Raw genomic sequence first — 19970 nt, 5'->3', positions numbered from 1 at the left:
GCATTAAAGGAGAACTGTTCCATCAGGACAAACAGCCCTGATCATTGAACTTGCATCACCATAATGATTAGCCTACGTACAGATTTTCTACTGATCTATATCACCATAATAAGAAGTAATATCACTGGATTTTTGCTTTTCTCTTGTGTGTGTGTTCTCTCTTGTTCTCTCATTCTACATATAATAAAAATGCTTACATGTATGTACTCTGGCTTATAAATTTACCGGTTTTGTTTCATATATTTAAAAAAATATTTCTCATAACATATTTCTGCAATATGTTGATATGGATATTTATCACAGTCTTGCACTTCCACTGAAGGACTGATATTTCTGAATGGACTTAAAAATGAAATATAAACTAGTTCTAGCTGAGATCATAATCCATTAATACCATTAAAATTTTATCTGTGCTAATGATGCCCAGCGAAATTATTTTTCATTTTGATGTAATGTTTGTTTTAATATTTTACAGCACTGTTCTTGTTCTTTTATATCTATAAAGAAATTGATGATGGAATGGAACCTATCAGATAAAATTAGGCATAAGATTTATTTGGTACCTTGAGTTTAAAAAAAGTCAAAAAATTGGATCACATCTACTTCTGATTCTTTCTAATACCATTTACTTGATATTAAACAGATCTGTGAAAATAATTGCATGGGTATCATGTTATATAATATTTATGTAATGATATGTGACAAATTGAATTAATTACTGTTCTCTGCTTGCCATCTACTGGTATACAGGTTATTTGAAACATTGTTTATTGTTTAGTGTTTGTATAGGTCTTAGGGAGGAAGATAGATTTAAAAACCTGTAAAAGATTCAGTATAACATTAATTTTACCTTCAATTTTATAATGTCTATATACCTTCTGATTATAGCTATTCATTTTTTTTAATGTTTATTTTATATCTTTCATAGGTGAATGACCATATTCAAAATCTGAAGGATTTTTTTCAAGCAGAACCACTACAAACAAGCAGAGAGGTTGAAAATAGAAGTGCAATAGAGTCAGCTAATACCAAGTGGCAAAAGACTATAAAGATGATTTTTTCCACTGAAAATTTGGGTCACAATTTCCTTAATTTAGCAAGTATGGTGAGTTTTTTTTTCATGGAGTTATCACTTTTCTCAAGGAACAAACTGAAATGATGACAGATAGGTGTAGTGGTTCTGCTACCCTTCATCAAAGAACTTGTCTAAGGCAAAGTGTATTTGTTCTTTGTTTCAGTAAGGAGGGTAGGGAGTTGAGAAGATAAAATGACTGTGATGTTTCTATGGAATCACAGTTAAAACAGAATAATTCTGTAAATTTCGCATTCCTAGTTCATGAGAAATTTTTCAGAATGAGAAACTTAATATCCATACTTTCACAGTATGGAGTTGTTAAAAAAAAAAAAAACACTTTGATTTGAAAATGTCAAAATGTTTACAAAATCAAAGTGAGGTAAAGTTTTAACCTGAAATAAGGTGATCAAACATTTTATACCACCATTTATACACAAGTATGTATAATATATGGCATGACTTTGCAGGTAGAACTTATCTCCCAAAGTTCTGAAGTATAAATTTCTCTTGCTCTGCACAGAATTGTTAGCTGTATCATGGTATTATTCACTGTTCTTTTGCATTTATGAAGTGCCCTTTGCAGGCTTGGTACTTACAGAAAGGGCAAAAATGTGGAGATGTAGACCAGGAAGCCAAGTTGTAAGTCTGAATAAGCCAATCCTATGCAGTTTAGGCAACAAAGGTTATACAGCTAGCAATGCTATTTGTTTTGATGCTGAAAACCTGAAATTTCACTGAAATCAGAGCCTGCAAATTTTTTGTAATGGAAATTTGCCTTTTGTTAGTATTAGCTGCACTGTACAAAATCTGTATAGATAAACGACCCCTGTGTAGAAATTCTGCAGCAAATGGTCAAATGCATGGGTTAATTGAGCATCCTATCCTGGTTGATGTGTAGGAAAGCTCATATTAAAAGTGTAAAAATCAAAGGAAGAATTCTGGAGGTTTTCATCAAGAAAATCTGCTGTGTGCCTTTTCGCTAGCAGGAGAGAATTGGCTTCTTGTTTTCTGTGTAAATTATCATAATCTGATAAACTGTAATGAGTATTTGATGTTTGCCTGTGATGAGGTTTAATCCTAATTCTGTGGCTGATGGTTTGTGACTTCTCCAGTACCTGTCCTTAAAGGGAGTAATTCTGCTATATATTTGTAAGATATGAAAGTGTAAGTGCTAATGGCATTATAACTAATATAAAAAAAAAAATCTTGATTGGCAATGAAGTAATCCTTAATAAGTGACCCTGTACATACACATAAATATAATCCATGGACATATCAATTTTGCTCATATTGGAAAGAAGCATATATGTAAGTGCAGGATTTGGTTTATTTTACTTCCACTGAGAGTTATTCTTTACCAATGTAGTGTATGAAGTTCTAAGAAAATGGATGCTAGAGCTGCTTCCTTATAGATAATCTTTCCTGGTGTTACATTCTTTCTTGGGCTCAGCTGGATTGCCTGGGCATCCTTATCTAATTTTCCAACACCTCTTCATGATTGATTGGTTGAGATTTGCATACAATCATTCCCTAAACCATGCCTCCTGAACTGATTTCAGTTAATGTGGATAGCTTAGATACCCAGCTGTTATTTCTGTTTTCATTGGAGACATTAGAGAGCAATTACAATGAGCTGAGAGGGTGAGAAGGGGGAGATGGTCATGATAACATACAGGAGCAAGTAAGATGAGCTGGAAAAACCTACTCAGGGAAGGTATTCAGGCAGTTAGTGTGGGCTAAAGTGTGTGCTGTCACAACTGGATACAGGCAGGCACAGATAGTGTAAAGTCAAGCTGAATATGTCTCAATGTGCCACTTAAAATCTAAATGTGTATTCGGATGTTTTCTCTCTAAAGACCTTGAAGTGTGTTACCACCACAGAAAATACTGCTACTCTCTTCTCATGATACTCTTAGGTTGTAGATTTAAGTGTCTGGAAGGATACAGATCATACTAGTAATCTACAAACACTTTTCTTAAAAGAGAAACTCTGAAATGAGAAAAGCAGAAAGGGCATTACTAGATTTCCTACAGTGTTTCTGATATATGCTGTGCTAAAAAGAGGAAAACTCACCAATATTCAAATGCTGAACATGTTATCTCTCCCATGCTCCAGCGCTGCTTTGGTTATCAGCACAGAGTGGTCTGTTCTTCATACCCTTCACTTTCCAGCTGCTACTCCCCAGAAGTAGGTTTTTGGGTAGTTCTGTGTATTCAGAAATTATTTAAAGACACCTGGAGTATCAGAAATTTTCAATGAAAGTATTCTAGAATAATTGCTTTTTATTAAGTTCTGTTGGGACTTTAATGATTTTTTATTGTATTTTTTTGTTTAATTCAAATGTGGGAAAATGTGTGTTTATTTTCCAGGCAAATGAGAGCTTAATATTGAAAGCAGAAAATAGTGTACAAGTAACAGAAGATACCATTATTAATCTGAGTAAAGGAAAGAAAGAGCTGACCGATCTTTGGGCAGTCTGGAATTTTAAAATTAATCAAGTAAAACCTATCAAGCAACAGTGCTTGATATTTGAAGAACAACTAACTAAGGTAAGTAAAAAAGCAAGAAAACAACTGCGACAAGCATTTCTAGATTGTTACTGGTTTGTCTGTGACTCTCTCATCAACTGTTATAGGTATCATTTAAGAAAGAGAAATCATCAGTAAGATAATTCTCCATAGTCTATTCCACCACACAGTCACTGAAGCACGAACAGTTTTTGATTTTTTTTTTTGCCTTTATTCAAATACATACAAGTACTCATTTCAAATTTTCAGTTTTAGTCAGTTTTCTGTACTATAGCAAAAGTGCTTTTTTATATGTTTTTCCTTTTTTTTTGTAGCAACATCTTGTTCTAATTTAAGTTACCAAATTAATCTGTGTCCTATTAGTTACTGAAGTCAAGTCCAACAACCTCTATGGCAGATGTGCAGTGTGCAGTGTTCCTTAAAAGCAATGCTAGCTGTGTTAGTAGCAGAACCAGAGGCTTATGGGCACTGTGTCCAGTGTGACTTAACACTAAACCACCACAACCACCACCACATCATCTGTTTTCACAAAGAATGCACTGTGTGCATGGGTCCTCCCATCTCAGTGTGTGAATCATTTTTGTGCACTATCAAGATCTCTTGTCACCCTTTTCAAAGTCAGAGGGTTTGAGGCAGAGGTTTATAGCTGGGGAAAAAAAAAGTTAGACTACATTAAAAATACAACAATCAACTTCAGAATATCCTCCTCATTATCCCTCCCCCCCCCCCCTTTTCCTCCTAAACTGTTTAAGGAAATTTACTGACAGCTTTTATATCTGGCTTGGGAAAGGTTCTTGTTACAAATTTAGATTGGGTTTAACTATTTTTTTATTTACTAAAGAAATACTGAAATGTCTGATTATCTTTTAGACTACTCATGGGCTAAAGATTCTTCAAGAGGCTCTTAGGCTTATATCAACAATTGATCTTGGAAGTGACCTTTGTATTGGCTTAGAACTGCAAAAGCTTAACAAAATGAAACCACAGTTTCAGGTGAGAAACTGGAATAGTGGAGTGTATGGTGGGTCAAAACCTTTTCTTTTTTTTTTTTTCTTTTTTTTTAAATCTCGAGTAAATAATAACTCACATTGCTTTTAGACAGTGCCTGGGGTCTGTTCTACACTGTATATTGATTTTCCAGAAGGCAGGTTTTGTCTGTGTTGATGAGATAAGGGAGAAGATGTTTTACCTTCAGCATCCACAGAATATCTTGTGGAATGCTAACTGTGTATTGAAGTGACGCACAGGCATTGTAGGTGAGGAGAGTACAAGGAGATCATCAGCTTTACTCTTTGGAGTCAGAGATGGTCAGAGGCTGAGGTATATCATACTGAGTGTCCTGCATCCTCTGAATACTGTTACTAAGTTTTAGCAAGTAGGACAGTCTCTTGTTCCCCTAAGCATCAGAGCTTGACACTATTGTTTTGATTAAGGACTGTATCTGGGTAATAGTTGATAATTCAACCTAGCAAAAGAGTAAAGAATATGGAGAGTGTTTTAAAGAGGCATTTATTTTTCCCTAAGATCATTTACTTTTCATAGGTTGTTTTATTTCATAAAATGTAAGGGAAATCGTGGAAACATATTTCTGTAATTTCTGCTCCTTTTTGCTAGCAACTGAATGCTGAAATGGAGTACATGATAAAAGTATTAGAATCGCCAAGTCAGAAAGGATTTCCTGTGAAAGAGAATTCTGAGAGAATGAGTGAGCTTATACATCTATATCAAATGGTAAAGAACACGATGACAGAATATGATGAAATTTTCAACAAAACAGTTAAATTCCATCACGTTAAAAAAGAAGTGAGTATAATCTTTTAAAATTCATCTTCCTTTTGTAGCCAGCCTCTTTTTTTATGTTGGTGTCTGTCATCTTTCCTTTTTCACCCAAATAAACAACATTCCCCTGCCTGGTGATCAGAAATTTTGGATCTAAAACTGCATGAAATTTGGAGAATTTAAAATAAAAATCTGAAATTTAATTACTCAAAATTTAGGTTAACAAGTTATGAATATGAAAGGAATAGTAAGCTTCCGCTCACATTCAAAACACACGCTGATTTTCAGTTTAATATATTGTAGCTGGAATGTCTATCAAAATCAGGAGAACTGGGTATTCCTGAAATAACTGAGGGCCCTGAAGATGTGCACCATGCTAAAGCCTACCTTTTGAATGCTCAGAAGAAACATGCGCATATCAGACAGCTTTATAAACTGTTTATTACCCGGGGAGTGGATATCTTGTCTGCAGTGCAGCAAACTGTGAGTAAAATTAGAATGATCTGTGAAAACAGGGATAAATATGAAATAAGATTATAGAGCTATCTTACTGGCTTTTAAATGTACAAAAATGTATTAATACAGTGAAAAAAATAAATACAGAGCTTTGAGAATACTTTCAAAAGAAAACAAAACATAGAATCCATAGTAGTTAATAATTTGAAGATTTATGCTTTTAGAGTTTGCTGATATACAGCCAACAAATTAAACAAAACATCTCGGAATTATATTTATTCTTCATTAGTTACTCTCACATTATAAACTGGTTTTGCTAAGAAGAAAAAAAAATGGCATTTTTCAAACCTTGTTTTAATTTTTTAATGATCTAATGAACAGATCTTACATTGGAAAGCCTCAAAATAGGTTTGAGATCAGGAGGAAATTTTAAAAATATAAGCATTGGGGCAGGGAGAGAGAAAGCACGACTTTCTGTTCTCTAGTAATTTTTGTGCAGGTCAAGGCCCTGTTGGTTGTTTCTTGAATGCCACACCTATGTATGAGACTCCTGATACTTTTTAAAGGTTATTTTGCATATTTATTCTCCTATTAGCAAAGGATAACAAAAGAACAAAAAGGAAATATAACGCATTACCTTATTAGTGGATTCCAGACTTGCTTGTATTGTGAAATGGATATAATTTAGAAAGGAGTTATATATTTAGGGCAGGATCGTTATTGCTCTGTATTCATTTACTATGCAGAAAACAAGACATTCCCTTCTGACCTGCTTAGGTTATCCATATTGCCAGCCTGTTCTTCATGCTCCATGGCCTGGTTGGCAGCAGAAATGAGCTAACATCCAAATGATAAAGACTTAGAGTATTCTCATTTCTCTCGGCTCAGAGAAGATACCATATGTGAGTTGTGATTTCGTTTCCTGGAAATAACCCCCCAGAATACCAGTGAATGAAATGCCTGTGTACTTGCTTTTGTTACAGGGGAGGTATAATAGTTTAATCTAACCCATTGTTACTATTTATGCATGCTTTGCCTCAAAACAATTTCCATTTTAGATTGATTGAATTAGTGTATGCCCTGAATTTCATTTGTTCTTTTTCAGAATTGCTTGAATGTTTCTGTAAAGAATCTGAAGCAAGAACTTGCTAGACTTGAGTGCGACAGCATTAACTGGAGTTCCAAAGCAGATAAATATGAGGAAGAACTGTCACAGCATTTCCAATACTGTACCAATCAAGAGGAGATAAATGAGGTAAATGATATAAATACACATTAAAAAGGCTATTGTATTCTATATGTATATATTACATATATATACATTACTGTTTACTGTTACAGGCTCTGGCAGCTTCATCTGAAATGTAAGGATCTTCAGATGTCTTCCTTCTAAAGTTTGAAACAAAAGTAGAATTTACATCTCTTGCAGTTGTTAAGGCTGTTTCTTGTACTATTAAGAAGTTTCAGTCTTTTAATGAGTTCACAATAATTTACTGCTTGACGTTTTGTCAGAAATCCAAGATGTGATGCTCAGAAAAATTGTTAGAGGAGAAATTTCCATGACATAATATTTTTTTATTATTTATTTATTATTTATAGAACATAGAACATAGAATATAGAATAAATTTATAGAATTTATTATTGTAGAACATAGATTAGGAAAAAATGCTTAGTTAATATGATCATTAATTTAACATCTTAGTAGGCCAAATATAAATCCACTCACAACTTAGCAAGTAAAATGTAAAGACATTTATCTGCAAAAATCAGTTCAGGAGAAATATCCTATAGAATTAATCTTCCTAAAGTGATCTATTAAAATGAGAGGTTGAAGGCATTAGCAACTGCACTTGATGTTCTGTAGATGGCACGTCTGGGCGTCCAAAAAGTACAGAAACTCTTATCTGGAGATTCTTACCTGGAAAGATTTCATAGAATCATTTCATAGAATCATAGAATTATTCAGGTTGGAAAAGACCTCTAAGGTCATCTAGTCCAACTTTTAACGTCGTGCTGAAGTCCACCACTGAATTTCACACTAATGTTCCCAGAAGTGTGAAACATATGTAGAAGATACACAGGAGGTGGTGTTTTTTGGAAACAAAGGCATTGAAAGTTGTTTTTTCTTACTTTATCTTTCAGCAAGTAAATCCATACCTGAATAAAGCAAGACTATATTTTCTCAGAATCACCAACAATGAGGTGACTGAGATTTCTATCCCAATTATTTTAGTGAGAAAAATGTTTTTATTTTCTTTTACAAAACGTTTGTGAAAAAAATGTAAAAGGTGAGAGAACATATGCAACGATATATATATTATACGATTACGTATCGATTAAATATATATATTTAATCTCAGTGGCTGTTCTACTCCATTGTCAGTTATAATCTGAACGTGTTGCACCCTGTGATGATCTGTGCTTCAGTCTCCTGTGATGTAAATTCTTGGGTGATGGTATAAGGTGAATGTCAGGTGATAAAGTAGAAGCACTCAGGCTGAGGAGCCATGCTGTAGAAATGAATGGAAGCATGAATTACCTAAAAAATAGGTCCCATTATGCTTTGCAGTGACAGAGCAGATTGAGAATATTTGAAATTTGAATTTAACTATTCTCATTTTGTTGTTGTTGTTGTTGTTTTTTGTATAGGTTAATAGGCTGTATAGGTTAATACATGTTACATCCAGACCTACATGAATGTTGAGTGTAATCTAACAGAAATACAACTTGCCCTGTGAATATCTTTTTATGTAATTATATTCCATTTCTACTGAAAGTTAGCATAGAAGATATTTCCTAAACAAAGCTAAGCTAGTATACCTGTATATACTTTAATCTGCTGCTATTATGCTTCATTTTTCATTAATTATTTATAACTAAGTCTGTTTAGAGATAAAGAGCAAAGACATTGCAACAAACTAAAAGTTATGCGTATTCACTTAATTTATATTGTTAATTTTAACATCAGAAGTTAGCCTGAATATTGCTAGTATCTGATAGAATTATTTAAAATAATTATTTCTTTACCCTCTACTACATCGAAGAAAATAAATATTTCATTTTATGTGCCAGCAGCAAGCAGCAGCTGCTCATAGCTGTCACAGAGTAAACAGACAGCCAGATAACTTAGTTGTGATTTACCAGTATACAGAAACTTTAAAATTGACAGAAAATATTTAAAATTGTGATGTAAATATATAAATTCACATACATTTAATGTGTTGAATTTCAGTACATCCAAATAAGACATTTGGCGATTGGGACTCACCGGTGTTTGAAAATACCATACTTAAGTCAGACTACTTTACTAGCTCTGTGTGTTTGTAACATATTAGTACTTTCATGAGAAACACAGAAACAAAAAAAATTATAGCATAGGATATATAGAGTTGATTTAAAAAAAGTCTAGGAGGACAGAACAGTAAAATGTACATCTTTTGTGTGCTTTTGCTAACTTAAAGAAAATTTATAAAGGCCAAAAATGGATTTATGCCTTCTACATCCTGGTAAATATAAAGAAAGCTCGTATGACCTTTGAGATCTGCATTTGTAAATTTGGGCTTCCTGCTTCACTAACTAGCTTGAGTAGCAGCCTCTGAAGAGCCACAACTCTACACAACATTACACAGCAATGATTGGTGAAAAAGATGAATCAAGCATGTAGTTTAATACTGCATTGAATCTGCTAATAAGATTAACAGTTTCTTATAACCCTTTTATAACATCTTATAACCTTTTAATACGGTAACCCTCAAACTTCAAAACCCTTTTCACAAAAAACATTTATGTGTGGCTGCACAAAACTTGTAACAGAAGAGTGACGGATCCTGAAATAGGTTCTCTGCTCTCCCCAGCCATCTCAATTTTTTCCTTTCCACTTCTTTATAAACTTATGGAAAGGTATGACTGAAGATATGAATTTTAACCATGGAGAGTAGTAAGCTATCTTAGTTCATTAGGCAGTAGGAGCTGATATTTCTTAGAGTAGTTCACCACTTGTAATTTATAAATGCTTGTGGTCCCAGAATTAAATAGACATTAATTAGACTTAATTAGACTTGAACAGCACTTTTTTTCTTACTTTCCACCTCCTGGCTGGCTTTACTTCAGCCTGTTAATCTTTGCCGTGTTGAAAATCTGTTTTTAGCAACTTACTTTCATGGGCTATTTTGATTCCTAGTGCTATTAAAAGTTCTGTGTGTAAATAAAAAGGGAAGAATAACTGGTTAATGACAGTGAAATACCTTCTGGAAAGACTTACACAGAAATCAAAATGTTTTAGTGGAATTTTACTATTAACGAAAATGAAAACATTTAAAGCAGTTTTATAGCTTGCTTTTTCATTTATTTCATGATCGTGTGATAAATCTTAGCAATTGGCATCTAAACCCCTCTCCACCCGTGTTAGTCCAACTATAGTTAGGAACAGCTGCTGGATTAATGACTATGACACAATGGAGAAGTCACAAAGTTCCATTAAACTTGGCTGAAGTCACTGAAGCATATTAGTATGTATATAGACTTAAGTTACTCTCATTGTATTTTTCAGGAAATAGTGAAAAATTAAGATATGATCAGGTTTCTGTTTTCTAAAAATTGAGCTATATCGCCTTGGTACAGTTGCCGCTGTTAACAGGCATTAGGTACACGCACTCAGAGGATAATATACAAGTCTGAGCTGAAACTGGTTTTCCACTGAGGCTAAAAGAGAAAAGTGACAGCAGCTGCAGACCTTTGACACATGAGCTATCATATCTGAAACAAGGCGATCTGATTTCACATACTTCTTTGAGGAGAGCTTCTGTCCTTATAACCAGTCGCTAGCTTATGTATGTGCTTAAGCCAGTGAATAATCTAAAATAAACTCTCACTCATCTCTTGTTTTCCTCAAAATTAAATCAGCAAATAAGGCATTTGTGCTCTGAATACAAAATACTGTTCTATAGAGGTGGTTTTATTAACAGATTACTGTTAGGTAGATTTTATTATTCTGCATACTTAGGTGGGATAAAGAGTTTAAACGAATTGGAGACCACAGTGTAGGTGATAGAATTCCCTTCCTTTCCATTACACTGAGTGAATACCATCTGTCTGTTCAGTGCTGAAATAATATGAGAGAATCCCACTAGATGAAATGAAAATGAAAAGAATATCCCTTGATGGATTAACATTAGTATGTAATGATAATGATGAATTGCTAGCTCTCCCAATAACAGCAACTGCAAAATGAGCATTCATTACTCTCTGGAGGGGGGGAAAAGGAGGGTAGGGGAAGAGAGATCTTTATATTGTGCTTCAAATATTTTAACTAAATATCAAATTGTGGGTGTCACCTAAACTTTTTAACATTAATCAAGTAAGTGAAGTTATTTTAATTAATTTTTATCTGGAAGAAAAAATCCTAAAGTAATAGAACTGCTGCATTTCTTTTATATTGGTTCCTTTGGATAAATACCACTTTACAGAGTTTATTCTACGTTCTTCTAAATGCAAAAGATTGTCAATCTGAAAGAAGTGAAAATCTCAAAAAACAAACAAACAAAACCAAACAAACAAAAAAACGAAAAACAACTTTCAGTCCTTTTTATATTCTTCCATTTCAAATGCTATAAATTAACACTTCCAAATTTTTTGTAATTATGGAATTGAAAAGTAATTAAAATAGTACCTTTTCTAAGGTATCAGCACCATATTTTAAGCAGGTATGTTTTTTTTTGCTGTTTGTTTTGTCTGGTTCTTTTCCTTGCTCATTAAAGGCATTTAAAAATAACTGTAATATATAAAAATGCATTTTACAGACGTAAATGAAATTAAAATTATATAACTTCTAAAGAAAAATAATTCTGAAAAAAAACTTTTATACTTAAAGATATGTATGTATAGTGCTATAAAGATATTTTACCTGAGTATGTTTGATATCGTTCTTTGTAGATCATTACTAATACATAGAATAAGATATGGTTGTATGGTTTATTAAGTGTATATGGTGTACACACCCATACAATGACAATTAAGCAAACAGATACTTAGAGTTTGGAGAAAAAAAAAAAAAAAAGGAAATAAAAGAAAATGCAAATATGCTGTGTGTTATGGTAAAGAAATAGAGTTAAAGCTCCCATGGTAAATAATACTGTCTTTACAAGTACTGATCGTGTATAACCCTTCTTTTTGGTGTGTTTTAAAATAATCCTGGTAAATTGTCTAGCAAAGAAAGTGTAGTTTCCTAGAACTTCATCAGTATTATTTCTATCAATCTGAATTTTTAAAATATTTCATAGATTGAAGAAAATATAGAAAACAGAAAAGTTCTTCAGAAAAAATAGCAGAACTATATGTAATATTAATTATCTCATAGACTTATAGAATGGTTTGGGTTGGAAGGGACCTTAAAGATCATTTAATTCCAACCCCCCTGCCATGGGCAAGGATAGCTCCCACTAGATCAGGTTACTCAAAACCCCATCCAACCTGGTCTTAAACACTCCTAGGGGTGGGGCATCCACAGTTTCTCTGAGGAAGTCTCAGCTGATAGGTCCCCCTGAAAAGTCTAGAAAGGCACTAGTAGTTCATTATCAGAGCTACTAGTTCATAATTTATATTATTACAGTAATCATTTCCACTTATGTTGAATTTGCTTTACCAAGCCAGTGCTAACTGGTAAAAATACTGTCATAGTACCATGTTTATGTAGTGGTAATAGATTTTATTTGGGTGTCTGTTAGGTGGAGTCACTCTGCTACCATACGGAACAGTTACTTAAAATGTAGGTGCTCATATAATCTACATTCTGATTCTGCAAAGAACCAGATTCATCTTTGTATGCTGTGAATAATTGTGCTGAAATGTTTGGACATTGTAAAATTGAGCACCTGTGTAACCTCTTCAGAAGCAAGGTTTCCAGTCTTATTCATTGCTAATAACTGTTATTTATTTCCATCTTATTTCCCCACAAATTTTATTACATATTTGTCCATAGTTGCTGTAGTATAAGGATTATAGAATCACTGAACAATTTATTTTGGGAGAGACTTCATCTAGTCTTTAAATAAGTCCTAATAAATATATCAACTTTTCTGACTACTGAATATTAGTTCCCAGTATAGTGATAAATTCCTATTTGGGGAAAAAGAAAAAAAAAAAAAAGACATAAATGAAATATTGTACTGCAGGAGAAAGATACTATTTGTAAATACAAATATACTTGCCCAAACCCAGTAAAATGATATTTTTCTGCAAACTAAATGTGTGTATACATTTACACAGCTACCATTTCCACCAAATGTACTACTGTTTGTATAAGTCACCTGTCTGTAGTTGAAGTCATTGAAAGCTCTAGAACAGGATTGTCTGAGCAAGGATCTCAACCTTTGAGTCAAACCTTTTTAACTCAGACAGTCTGGAAACAATACTCAGTAGTCAGACTGCAAAAATTTTGATGTAGCAAGATTGAGTTTCCACTACTAGAAAAAAAATCTGAGGAAATAAGGATGTTTTATGAGATGGCACAGTGTTAATAATTTCTGTATTAAATTCTCAGTGTTCAGATTGTGGACAAGAAGCTCATGGAAAAAATACATGGAAGTGTGCTGATTTCTTTTTTTACTGACAAATATGCTTACTTTTTCAGCTCAGAGAATCATTTAAGGATCTCAAAAAGAAATTCAACAATTTGAAGTTTAACTATACCAAGAAAACTGAAAAAGCTCGAAATTTGAAATCCCTTAAAATACATATTCAGCAAGTTGATACATATGCTGATAAAATACAGGTAATACTAGAAATATCAGTCTTGATAAAGGCTTGACTGGTTGAATTGAAATGGCTTGTGCTCTGCAGTAAGAGATAACACAAAATGTATTGAGTTTCCCTTTCACTGTTTGGTATCATCCCCCTGTCTCAGTCACTGACATATTTCATTGTTCTGTTCCTTTAATTCTTCAGTATAATGATCTCATCCCAATTGCTAACTTCCTAAAGTTCAGTCCTTTTAAATCCTGTTTATCCTGTTGTTTTTTTCTGCATAAGTTTTTATTCTTCCTGCCTCTGTTCCATCACAGTGTGTGACCTCGTTTTCCTTCTCCTTAAAATAAATAACCAAATCATACATCCTATCAAAATTCTGAACAAATTAGCACATTCCCTTTTGTATCCGTTTTCCTTTCTCATTTCATCATGTAAACTTTCAGAGCCCTTCTCTGAATCCATTGCCTAGAGTTGATCATGCTTATGGCACCTAAGAGCCCTTCTCACTGGAAACTCCTCTTCCAAATCCTCCAGTGACCATTTTAGTAACCAAATTATCCTTTTAGTATCCGGAGCTAGCACTGCCAGTGTCCTCCTTCATAGTTTTTCTCAAGGTTTCAGTAGCTTCTATGATTCTATTCTTGCTATTTATTTTGTTATTACTTTTAAAAACTTTTCTTTCTCCTTTCTTGGTGATTTTATCTACAAATGTAAATTCAGATCACAGAATCAGTGGGGTTGAAATGGACTTCTGGAGATCATTTAGTCCAAACTCCTTGGACAGAACAGGATCAACCACAGCACATTGCTCTGTATAATGTCCAATATCAGATTCTTGTGCAATATGCTAATATTGTGGGGCAAAAAATGACTTGGTTTAAATTGACTTGTATTCAGTTGAAGTAAGTCTGAAGGATTCGTAATATTTTTTTTTTTTTACTTTGCAGATTCAGTCAGTGTTATTTTATTCAAGATCCCATGTTTTATTACCAGAGATATTTGTCTATAAACTGAAAATTCAATTCAATTCCATATTTAACAAATAATTATATTGATTTCAATCACATTGTAGATTTGCTTTGCTTTTGGAAATGCACATTATACTTGTCATTTTAAAACTTGGAAAGAGAATTAGATTTGTATATTTTTCGTACTCTTTTAACTTATTTCTAAAAATAGAAATATTTTTTTGTGGTGTTTAACATTGCTACATCTTTAAACAGGTTCTTAAAAAGAAGATGGATAATTTAGAGAAGAAATTCATTGACTCTGCAGGAAATGATGGTAGAGTCCTCTTGGGGTCAATTAGTGAGTTACAAAAACAGCTGAGTGACTTTGGCAGAGTTGTGGAGGATTACAGTCAAAATCTGAATCTCATGGAACAACTGCAACAGATAATGGAAGAGGTACTAGTAAACCTGACATCCTCACTATGGCTGTAATAGCGATCCAGGACTGGGGTAAATAAGTACTTATAAATACAGGTAGAATTTGTGACTTCCAAAGGTTTGGAAAGTTCCAAAGTATTGCTAAAAATCTAGATTTTCTTTTTTTTTTTTTTTTTTGTAACTTTGTAGAAAAAAAGGAAAAACATGTAACTTGACTATATTCTTGCACTGCTGCGCATAAGACCAGGTTGTGGTCTTAGCTGTGATCATACTTTTGAGCTCATTTACTGTAGGTGTATTGTGGGGCATTCTTTGATAGCAGCCAAATGACAAGAGACAGGTTATCACAATATCCAGTTGTCAGGAAGAGCTGTCTGTGAAGTGTGCAATTTTGGAATTGAAATTTAAAATATTCAATCAATTAACAAAAATGTAAAATGTTCAAAATCTTAACACCCTTTTTTTTTAATACTCATGCTTGGTAAACATATATTTATTTATTTATTTATTTTTGACATGTAGCACAGTCTAAGTCTTTGAGGGGAATTCTCTAACTTAATATTGCCATATATTTTTTTAAAGTTTGTAACAGCATTTTCCCTTGCACCACACTGCATTGGTGCATCTGTTGTGAGTCGAGCACATTCCTGTCATCACTGTTTATATTTAGAAATAACACTGGTCAAATCTCCAAATTCATCAAAATGGCTGATGAATAAAATCCCTTAATTATGGGTCACAACACTAAAGTACGTTTTAAAACATGTTTTCATTGTCTAGTGATCACATAAGTGTGTCAGCTGTTGTTAGCAAAGAAATTTAAGTTATGCATTTTCATTGTTTAACATATGCCTTGCCCAGTCTTAAATTTGGAGAGCAGAACTTACTTTCCAGAGATAAACTTCAAGATTTTTTTTACTCATTGTGAAGTAGCACCTTTTACTTGTTTTCTTTCAGATGATAGGCACAGTCTTAAATGATTTTAATGGTAATTAAGTATACTGATAGCTGCTTGCCATAATGGTGTAATGCAGGTGATACTGAGTGAGTACCAGATTCAATTCTCTTGGTATTGTTAACCAAAACTTGTTAACCAAACTTGTTATTGTTAACCAAATTGTTTATTAGGGGTACATTCTAAAGACCTTTATTGTAAATAGAAAGATTCTCAGCATCTTTAATGGCTGCTGAAAGTAACTTTGTTTGCCAGCAGGCTAAATCTAAGCAATCTTGCTGCCCTTACACAGGTATAACTGTGGCCATGATATGAAGTCTGTGAAATTAGACAGTAGATGCACAAAATAGAAAGAACTCAGAAATAAAACGTGTTGCAAAAGCTTTAACTAATAACTTCATGGATCTAATGATTAAAGAAAATGTAGCAGCTATTAATACTTACAACAGTATTTGTATTGAAAAAAATGTTTTCCAGGTTAAATTGTAATCACAGTATTTAAGGCATAGTATATGCCACTGAAAACAAAAAAAGTCTAAAAATAGTCCACTCTATTCTACAAAAGCTTGAACTGCTGATAATTATTCATTATAATAGTGTTTTATCCTTCTCAATCTACTTTAGTGTCAATTTTGCTTTGAAGATGTGAGTGCAACAGTCATTAGAGTTGGCAAGTATTCTGCAGAATGCAAAACAAGAGAAGCAATAGAGACTCTCTACAAGCAATTCATTAAGTTTATTGAGTCTACAGTGCCTCAGCAAGAAGAAAAAGTTCAGCAGATTATAGACCTGGCTAAACAGTTATATGGTGAGGAGCTGTCTGCAAATGTTGAAAAAATAAAAATAGAAACAGTAGCTTAGGACAGAAGGAAGAGGATTCCTGGATTTGTTATTTAAGAAGAAAAGGTGTTTTAAAGTATTGACTAGAAGAGGTGAAAGACTTCAAAACAAACACCTAAAATATAGAAATATGGAAGTACTAAATAGTCTGGTAGCTATTTGTGTTTCCATATACAGACTGAGTTCGCCCTGAAATTTAAATGTGGATGTCCATGTAATATTTTGGGGCTTGGAATCAAGGCTTCGTGGCTTATGGTAATCCATAATAGACCAACCCTTTGAAGTCAAAATATATGAGAGAGTTATACTTCAATGTTGGGTGAATTTTTACATGAATATTGTAAATAGCTAGTGGAATGTGATTGCCAACTTTATTAGCAAAAAAAAAAAAAAAAGTGGATTTTTCTGTAAATATTGAATTTGCAATTGTATTGATTTGTAATGTTGACTTGATTGAAAAGAATGAAGGTCAGCCAGCTTCAGTTTCCTTTTTTTTTTTTTTTTTCCCCAGCTCAAAATCTTTTTACACTGTTGAAGTTAACTTTATCCAAAAATAAGGTATCCATCCAGATGTGAAAGGATGGATAGCTACACATTAGTGTAGCCTAGAAAGTCAAGTAGTAAATATAATATATTTTCAATGCTGTGTTTTTAAATTCCTCTATTTTTATGTCAAAAAGACTATTTAGAGAACTGATCACCTTTTCTCCTTCCTTCCCTCCTTCCTTCCCTCCCCTACTCTTACCTTCCCTCCTCTCATACTCTCTTCTCCATTCTATCTTTTGTTATAGCAGGGATCTAGGTGTCTTCTGGCTATATAATTGGTCTAATAGTTTAGGAGATGCTTTGAGGGCAGTGGGTTTTTTAAACAATGTCACTTATCAGACAGTAGTAAGATCAAGGAGAAGCCCAACAGAAGGCATGCGGATACTGTGAGGTCCAATCTCAAGTAATAGGTAGGAAAACACATTGTTCTGCATCATAGAACTCCAGCAAAAATAAGCACAGAGAAAAATAAAATTATTGCATTATATGGAGGATATAATGTATATTGACTGTTATACTTGTGTTTGAGGCATTTGGGGTTTTGTTTTTCATAAAAGAACTTTTATGTTATTTTGCCTTTTCAGGTTTTGAAGAAGGAAAGAAGTATGTTGAAAAAGCTGTATCAAAGTACAAAGAAATTCTTAATTCTGTTGATGAGTTGTGTAGATCTCTGAGAGAATTTAAGCAGATTCAGGTATTTTTCTTTTATGTGGAGAATATATTCCATCTGCATGAACATACCAGGTTTATTGTCATCTATTATGGGAGTGTGAGACATTTCTTGGTTCACTTTTCCATTACCTGAAGTAATGATTATAACTCAATGAAATAATACTTCTTTGGACACTAAATACTCATTGTGTGCCTTTTTTCATTTGTGGTTGTTGTTGTTTGTTCTGTTTTGTTTTGTTTCCTGGACTTCTTTCAGACCTGTTACTGCTTTCAAGTAACCTTTAGGGGAAAGTGTCACAATTTCTTTCTTTCAATACCTAGACAAATACTTTCTTCATATTTCTTTTCCCTTGGTACTGAAATACAGATAACTGCCAGATCTATAGAATGCAAAATGATGTATTTTATTACATAATAGGAAAAAGTATCATGTTAATATATTGCAAATACAAATCATGTTAAAACCAAAGTCATTTAAATTTAAAAAGCCTGACTTATAAAGACAACAACAAATGTATTAGTTTGTATTCTGCTATGCTTCTTTAAGCATATCTAGGTAAAATGTATCAGCTAAGCCAGAATTATGGAAGACAGTTGGAGGGATAGATTTCTGAAATAATGACTCAGTCTACTCCATCCCGCAGTCTCAAAGTAATGCGTCAAACCACATTCAGCAATAGATGTTGGGGTAACTGTGTGAAGTTAGAAGAGTTAGAGGCTTAAATATCCTTGTTTTGTTTATGTTGAATGCTGTTTCACTTTTATTTTGTGGAATTTTTCATTATTTCTTATAATATAAAAACCGATCAACATTCGAATTATCCTTTAATACACTTAAAAGCAGTAAGAGATGCCAAAAGTACAAATGAGTTTCAAAAATCATTAAATGAATGGAAAGAAACTTTGCCCTTCATTACTAGCATAAAGAAAAATGAATATAAATAACAATTAGCTTCTTTGAGGTTCTCCTTCTGGTTCACATATACATAATGGTACAAAATGGTATCTTGTGCAGAGCAGTAGCACCTGGTTCTGTCAGAACAGGGCTTCATCTTTTGATCTGTTTTGTTAGCTGAATACAATGTAATACTTCAATTGATTTTGATAAATGTAAAGTTATCCCTTTAACAGAGGTTTTTGGAGAACATTTTCTTTTTCCTCACACACAATCATTCATAAACTATTTACTGACTGCTTTAACCTTTCATTTATGTGATACTTGGAGATGAATAAAAAATACTTATTGAATATTATCAAAAGGGAATTTTCTGCAATAGAGAGTAGTTATGCAACTTATTTCAGATGAAAGATTTTTTTGTACTATGTAGAGTATTCTGAGATTCTAAAACTAATATTTTTTTATTGTTTTCCACTGCATCTCAATAATTGATGTCTGAATCTTATGAGAAATCATTCAGCAAATTATCCAGACAAATTGACACCATGAGTATGCAATGCCATGGTTAGTAATTCAATTTCCTGTCATTTTTAAACTAACAAATTGAAAGAAAAATGTCATATTGCCTATCCCTTATTATCCTTTCCTTATATCAGGTACAAATGGGTTCCTCAGATTCTTGGCTATGTACTTGAGTTCCTCAGTCTTTAGTGTCCTATGCTTTCCCTACCTTGAAAAAGATCCCCTCAGCTTTGAAAAATGCTTTTTTTTTTTTTTTTTTTCTTATGCAGGAATGAATAAATCAGGTTTTGTGGCATATTTTTCCATAAGCCATATACAGCTGCCCTGATGAAAGGACAGGTCTATTTTTATTGTTTAACTACACCACTGTACAGAGCATGAGTACTAAGTACTTTCTTCTGTTGTGTATAACCTTAATTTTCTTTTCACATGGCAGAAAGATGAGTGTGTTGAAGAGTTGGTTACCGTGCAAAAAGAAGAAAGAAATAGCCAAGATGCATGTAAGACTGTTATAGATGAAGCAGAGGAAAAAAAGCAGCAGGTCAGTTCGATTTTTTTTTTTTAAT

General features: G+C 33.1%; 1 protein-coding gene across 1 annotated transcript in view; it reads left to right on the top strand.

Annotated features, from left to right (window-relative positions):
* The window catches only part of CCDC141 (coiled-coil domain containing 141), an 83192-nt gene that overhangs the window by 44364 nt on the left and 18858 nt on the right, over positions 1-19970 (top strand). Inside the window, 11 exon segments of the mRNA XM_072041028.1 lie at positions 929-1105; positions 3446-3625; positions 4475-4597; positions 5219-5407; positions 5687-5866; positions 6945-7094; positions 13468-13608; positions 14807-14989; positions 16551-16734; positions 17897-18006; positions 19841-19945. Coding sequence (XP_071897129.1) covers positions 929-1105; positions 3446-3625; positions 4475-4597; positions 5219-5407; positions 5687-5866; positions 6945-7094; positions 13468-13608; positions 14807-14989; positions 16551-16734; positions 17897-18006; positions 19841-19945 — 1722 coding nt within the window.

The sequence above is a fragment of the Anas platyrhynchos genome, chromosome 7, assembly GCF_047663525.1.
Source record: "Anas platyrhynchos isolate ZD024472 breed Pekin duck chromosome 7, IASCAAS_PekinDuck_T2T, whole genome shotgun sequence".
In the NCBI taxonomy this organism is placed as follows: domain Eukaryota; kingdom Metazoa; phylum Chordata; class Aves; order Anseriformes; family Anatidae; genus Anas; species Anas platyrhynchos.
Note: the sequence above shows the minus strand (reverse complement) of the source record. Positions and strands in the feature narration are given on the sequence as shown.